Below are 6730 nucleotides of genomic sequence, written 5' to 3' on the forward strand. Positions count from 1 at the left end.
TAAATATATTTAAATAAACAATGAAATAAATTGTCTTTTTCTATATATGTTCGTTTCAAACAAAAAATAAAGGGTGATTGTGATCTTAATTATTAATAAACAATAAGGAAATAAATTGCCTTTTTTCCTGAAATTATTATCTAAAGAAGTTGTTAGATGTCAAAATGTGTTGATCTTGACGTACATTTTAATTAATATCATCTATCAATCATATATAATTAAACCGTCCGTTAGTCGGGTAGACGACATGACTTTAAACATATTATGAACGTCCTCGAACCAGACCTTAAACAAAAAGCAACAATTTTTATCAACCTGAACAAATCGATAATATGATAAATGTGAGCATAAATTTATTTGTCAAAAGTTTTATGCTAACTCGATTGATACCCCAAGTAATACTCCTACTATCTCACAACGTACCCCTACCGAATCCCTCTAGACGTAGATGAAAGGACTGATCAAATTTAGTTTCTAAACAAATTCTAAACGTCCCCGAAACAGACCTCAAACAACCTCAAAAATGCTATATAAAAAAAAAAAAAACAAGCCCCAATCATTCCCTATGGACCTGCACTCGATAACAACACTATATAGCTGTTATTTTAGGGACAAATACTTGATAAATAGCCTTTATAGTTGCCATTTTTTAGTCTAGTGACACTATTAAAAAAGATCCCCATACAATAAATGTGTATTTTAGTTAATATATGTGTATGCTGATATAATAAATGTGTAAAATGAAAAAGGAAGAGATATAAAGTAAATCAAATAACTAACTATAAGGTTATAAAGTGTTTTTTAAATTGAAAATGATTTGGTGGAAGACACCGGGAGGTTCTAATTTTTAAGATAGTGTACAATTTCCTTAATTGATTGTACCTCTTAAAAATTCAAGAACAACGATACAACTGCAAAATACATTAGTTTAAACGGCTCAGATCTAATCTCAAGATTAATATATAATTAGCATCAAGTTTTCTAGTTGGTACATATCGGTACAGTTTTTACTAACATCGTAATAGTTGAAGTTACAAATTCATTTATATTGACATCTTTACCAACTAGATCTAAATGCATTAAAAACATTAAACATTCGAATGACATGTTGATATGTGTTATACCACTTATCTCTACGTAGACAATCATTCACATAATGTACGAGAATTGGTTGGTTTGTCTTATTACGGAATAGACACCACTACTGTTATGGATTTATGATTGGTGTTACAGATCATAAATCTTGCTGTTTTCGACAAGCCAACTTAATTTGTTCAGCTCGATGTATTTTGAAAAGCTTGTAGACTCCCTTCGTTGATTTTGTAAGATTTTTGTGAGCACGGAATAGATTGATAATTTGATGTATTCTCTTCATTTCAAAATTCTGATCGTAATACTTAAACATATATTTGGATGATTGTAATATGTTGGTCTTTCAGAAGAGTTTTTTTTCTACTTTTCTTTCATAAACTTATTTATTATTTATAAATCTACCATTAAGTATTAACCGTCAACCAATCCGAAAATATAATCTAAAATTAGGTTATGTTATACTTTTTGGATAGGTTTGTATGGAATTTTTTTAAACTACCATAATTGATCACTATTAAATACGGGGTTTTCATTTCTGGAAAATTCAGCCAGAAAAAAAAAGATTTCTTGCAGATTATCCGGTCGGAAAAAACCTTACTAGGAACATGTTTTTCGATGGAATCACCGATGAATTAAGCATCACCGGCTGCAAGAATTCTTTCCTTTTTTTTTTCCAGTTTAAGCTATTTAATTAATTAACTTGATTATTTATCATAGTTTTTTACTTTTTAAGAATTAGAAAATGATTTCTTATTTTTTTTAAAATTAGGAAATGATTTTTTATTTTTTTAAAACGTTAGAAAATGATTTTTTTATATAAAAAAGTTAGAAAATGATTTTTCATTTTTTAAAAATTAAAAATGATTTTTTAATTTTTTAAAATTAAAATGATTTTTTATTTACCGGCGGATGAGTGACGGATCCTCCAATCTGCCACAAGTATTGAATTTCTTTTTTTTAAAGTAAAAATAATTAATTAATTAATGTCAGTGGAAGATCTTCGTTAACTAAAATACGTCACAAATTCAATATTAATTAATTTTTTTAAAAATTATATAATTTAATGACGGATTTCTGGCAGATTATTTTCAATAACTATTTTTCACATGTTCATGAAGCCTATAAATTAAAAGATGATGAATATAGTGATTTATTCACATGTTCATACAAAGCAAAAATCGAGAAATAATGAATACGATTATTCATTTACATATGCATGCAACACAGAAATCGAAAAAATAATTAGTTGGAATTTTTTTTTTAGATTGTTGAGTATTTTTTTGTAGATTTTTGGATATTTTTCTTTAGATTTTTAGAGGATTAATGAAATTTACCTCTTTTTGCAATTAATAAATTATTTAAATTAAATATAGAAGACAATATATTGTCGGATGAATTTTGCAAATCTAGCTACGTATACATATAAGATAAAGTGAGAAACATTTAAATTATAATTATAATTATAATCCAAAAGACATTTAAATTATAATCCATGATTACTGAAACATCTTACCATCCAACACATCAAAATACATTTTAAATTACAATCCATGATTATTGAAACATCTTACCATCCAACATATCAACTTCTTACTTCATGCCCAATTATTGAGCTCATTGCTTTTATATCATCAATCAAACGAGCCAAATTCATAGATGAAGACCCCTTCTCGGTTATCGACTTCTCCGCCAGATTTGCCCAATTATCTGCATGTTGTGCGAACATATCTCGACTCGTTTCCATCACATCCCTCACCGCCTTCTCTACGATCAACCGATCGCAGCTATCTTTCATGTCGACTCCCACCTTCCATACCTCTCCCACAAATCGACTGTTCACTTGTTGGTCCACAAAATACGGCCAACAAATCATCGGAACACCCTCCTTTATACTTTCAATCGTCGAGTTCCACCCACTATGTGTCAAAAACGCACCAATGGCTCGATGAGCCATAACCTCTTCTTGTGGAGCCCAATCCACAATGCACCCTATTTCTTTGGTACGTTCAAGTAGCTCATGTGGAACCAGTGACTCATCACCAATGATCGAACCGGGCCGTCTAACCCATAAGAAAGGCTTCCCACTGTTAACCACACCGTGCCATATTTCGAGCAGTTGGTCGATGGTCATGGTGGCTAGACTCCCTATGCTGACGTAAACMACGGTTTTTGGAGGGTGTTTGTCGAGCCAYGAAAGGCAAGTCTCGTCTTCCTTCCAAACGCTGTTGGAAAAGGTGGATTTGGGCAAGGATGGGGTAGTGAGCCGAGCTTTGTGGAGAGAGTGAAGTGGGCCAATGGGGTAAATATTTGGRCAAAGGKTTTGCATGTGTGTTAGTATGAGAGCGTCTAAGTCWTGGAATGTGTTGAGTATGAGACCTTGAGCTCGAGGAACGGCTCGAGCTTCTTTCAGGATGAGTTCAATAACCGGCGTTGATATGTCATCGGAGCGACAGAAGCTGGCAAGATCCCGACGCCGGAGAAAATTTTCTGTTCCCGGCACACTCTTTACCAGTTCGTCTAAATCTTTCCCTGAAGGGGAAAGAATAGTTATTATTGTTAAAATGCATTCCAAAAATAATCATATCATTTAAATAATAGGATTGAGAATTGAGATATGAACCGTTTTTTATGTGCCATTTGTATGTTTGATGTGACCAAATTTGATTAAAATTATAAGACCTTTTCTTCCGAAGTAATAAAAAAATGAAAATACATAACATCTTAATAAATATCTTTTTACCTACTATATATTAGTTATATATATATATATATATATATATATAAACTATTCAATTTTAGGGATAAAAGGATTAAAAAATTATGTAAGATTTATGGGCCATTTACCAAACATTTATTCAAAAAGTGCTTACCGGTAAATTTTAACACTATTATTTACTTACCGAGTAAGATTTTAGTCCACCAAAATGACATTGTATGCAACAATTTACCCGGTAAGCGCTTAACACGGTAAGAATCATCACCCTCACTTGTCGGATAAGACTCATGGTCCTTGTTTCGCTCTTACCGGGTAAAATTTTGGTCCTTACTATATTCATCCAGTGAAGTAATGTGACTTGGTAAACGTTTATCCAAAAGAAATGATTGGTAAACGGCCAGCCGTTAGTTATTTATTCAATCTTAATGACTTTTTGTTCCACCTGTTTTTAACATCTTGTGTCTTATCCTTACTATTTCAGAGTAAAACCTAGACACATTTTTTTTTTTTTTGTTAAAAATTGCAAATATTGTTTCTAGAAAGGGTTTAGTTAATTAATACAGGATATTTGGAAGTGTTAAATACGAATACGAACCTTTGAAGGGAACATCACCAGCTTGGATAAGGGTAGGAAGATTCAAATAACAAGTCCACAAACAGCATGGACTGACGGTCTCGAAGCAAACCACCGGAGTCGAACTCTCTATAGCTATGTCCACCGCGAAACTGAAGCAAGCATCAGGTATCATCACCGTCACCGGCCGCTCCGACTTCCTACTCAGGCTACCGGAAATCATCATCTCCCGTAAAATCGGTTTACTCACAGCGTCTACAGCACTCATCACCTCCATAAACCGATCGCCAGAGACTGGTTTTTCATGCTCTACTCCATCAGGGATGGTCAGGAATTGGAAGTTGGGGTAGCGGCTGAATCGGGACAAGACTTGGGTGTGGTGGAGGAGAGGGCGGTGGATGTGATCGGTGTTAAGGAAGGTGACGTGGATGCCGGAAAGACATATGAGTTCAGCTAACTTGAGAGCACAGTTAACTGGGCCCTGGAATGGCATGGGAAAGATGAGCACATGAGGGGTTTTAGCGTCTTTTTGTTGGTCCATGATTGGATTTTCTTGAGGTACGAGGATGGAGGAAATGTGGCATGAAAATGGGTATATATTGTGGTACAGGAGCTCCTTCGTGTCCAATTACTAGGAGCTGTTGCTCTCGAGCGTGGAAAAAGGATGCACTACATGGTCAAAAAGAACCGTATGAATGACGACGAATTAATGGTATCATGTCAAAATTATTTTAATTTATAGAATATCAAAATTTTCAAACTTGAGGTGCTACGATTATTATTTTCAATTAATTATGTTTGAGACACTTTATTTTTTATAGGATTCGAATAGTCTACTATAAAGTTAGTAATGAGACGGTGTATATTAAACGTGTCTTAAAAAATTTATTATGCCGTCAAAAAACGTCATATAAACTTATTACAACGCCTTTAGATATAACACTTTATTTTTTAGTCCTATAAACAGAGTTCTATAAAGAAGTCTATTAGGACGCTTAGAAAATTGGGAGCGTCCTATAAACCCGATTTTGTAGTAGTGACGACTTCCCGCAGCCTCAACTATGGGACTAGCCACACAACCTAATGGAATCGAGACAGAATGTCCTGCGGCTAGTGGCCCGTCCCCTTGGACCTCTCCTAAAGTTGGTTGAGTTCCTCTTCATTTAAACTTTATCTTCATTAATTTATACTTAGCTTAGGATTATTATCCGCTTTTTAATAGCTATTTTTTCCTCTAGCTTAAACTATAAATAGGTTTCACTATTTTCAGTCTTAATCAGATTATTAAGTTATCAATAAACTTTCTTCGAGTTCATTGAATATGTCTGAGCTTTATTATGACTGTAAGTCTCTTAGTCTTTGGTGTTACACGTTTGTCAACACATTACCGTCCTATTGCATGAGATACAAGTTTAGTGATAAAAGATTATTGTCAAAATAGAAATCCAAGAATTGAATAGATTTGTATATATAATATATATATATATAGGTAGATATCAAATGCAATGACAAGAAAATTTATACATACTTTATATTATTTAGAATTAATACTGTTTGGTGAAAGTATTTGATTTACGTACTTTAAAAAAGTTTGACTAGGCATGGGAATAGGCCCCGACCCATCAAAAATCCGGTCCACCCGTCCCGGTCGGGGACGGGGATTCCCCGCTAAACCGGGGATGGGGACGGGGACGGGGATCCCCGTTTGTCTCAAACTGGGGATGGGACGGGGACGGGTATGGTACTTCCCACCCTGCCCTGTACCCGTTATATATTAATTAATAAATTTTATATATATATAATATTTATTTCACTAAAGCGGTAGTTCATAATTTTCTATTTCGTAACTAAGTTTATAATCTAAAATTGTTATTTTTTTTTTATGTTAATATGTAATATTTTGAATGTCAAGTCAAAATGCAATTACTCGATAAGTTTTGTATATTACTCGATATGGTTTTATATTACTTAATATCTTTTGGTACATGTGACTTTAAGTTTTTTGGATTTAATTGAATATTTTTTGGTTTTAGGTTATTAGTTCCTATATGATATGGTTTTTTTGTATAAAATTAAATTCATTTTAGTTTTAGGTTTATTGAAATGTTTGAGATTTAAATATGTATGGTCACTTACATATTTAATTTAAAATAACTTATATAAACGGGAAAAAAAACATCTTCGTTTCCCCGTTAGGGATCCCCGTTCCCCGTTGGGGGTAGGGATGGGGATGTGATTATATTCCCCGGCGGGGATGAAGATGAGGACGAAGATAGAGATAAGTAATTGAGGACGGGGACATGGATTGAGGTCCCCGCCCCATCCCATGCCTAAGCTTGACCAATAAT

At 33.6% G+C, this 6730-nt stretch overlaps 1 protein-coding gene across 1 annotated transcript; it reads right to left on the reverse strand.

Annotated features, from left to right (window-relative positions):
- Nucleotides 1–2546: 2546 nt before the first annotated feature.
- LOC112505095 (7-deoxyloganetic acid glucosyltransferase-like) lies at nt 2547–5056 on the reverse strand. Its single transcript, XM_025109045.1, has 2 exons — nt 4404–5056; nt 2547–3621 (listed from the first exon to the last, which is right to left on the reverse strand). The coding sequence occupies exons 1-2, from the start codon at nt 4921–4923 to the stop codon at nt 2675–2677; spliced, it is 1467 nt and encodes a 488-aa protein (XP_024964813.1). The 5' UTR covers nt 4924–5056; the 3' UTR covers nt 2547–2674.
- Between the last annotated feature and the right edge of the window lie 1674 nt (nt 5057–6730).

This window comes from Cynara cardunculus, unplaced genomic scaffold (assembly GCF_001531365.2).
Source record: "Cynara cardunculus var. scolymus isolate 2C unplaced genomic scaffold, CcrdV1 Un_Scaffold_8402, whole genome shotgun sequence".
NCBI lineage: Eukaryota > Viridiplantae > Streptophyta > Magnoliopsida > Asterales > Asteraceae > Cynara > Cynara cardunculus.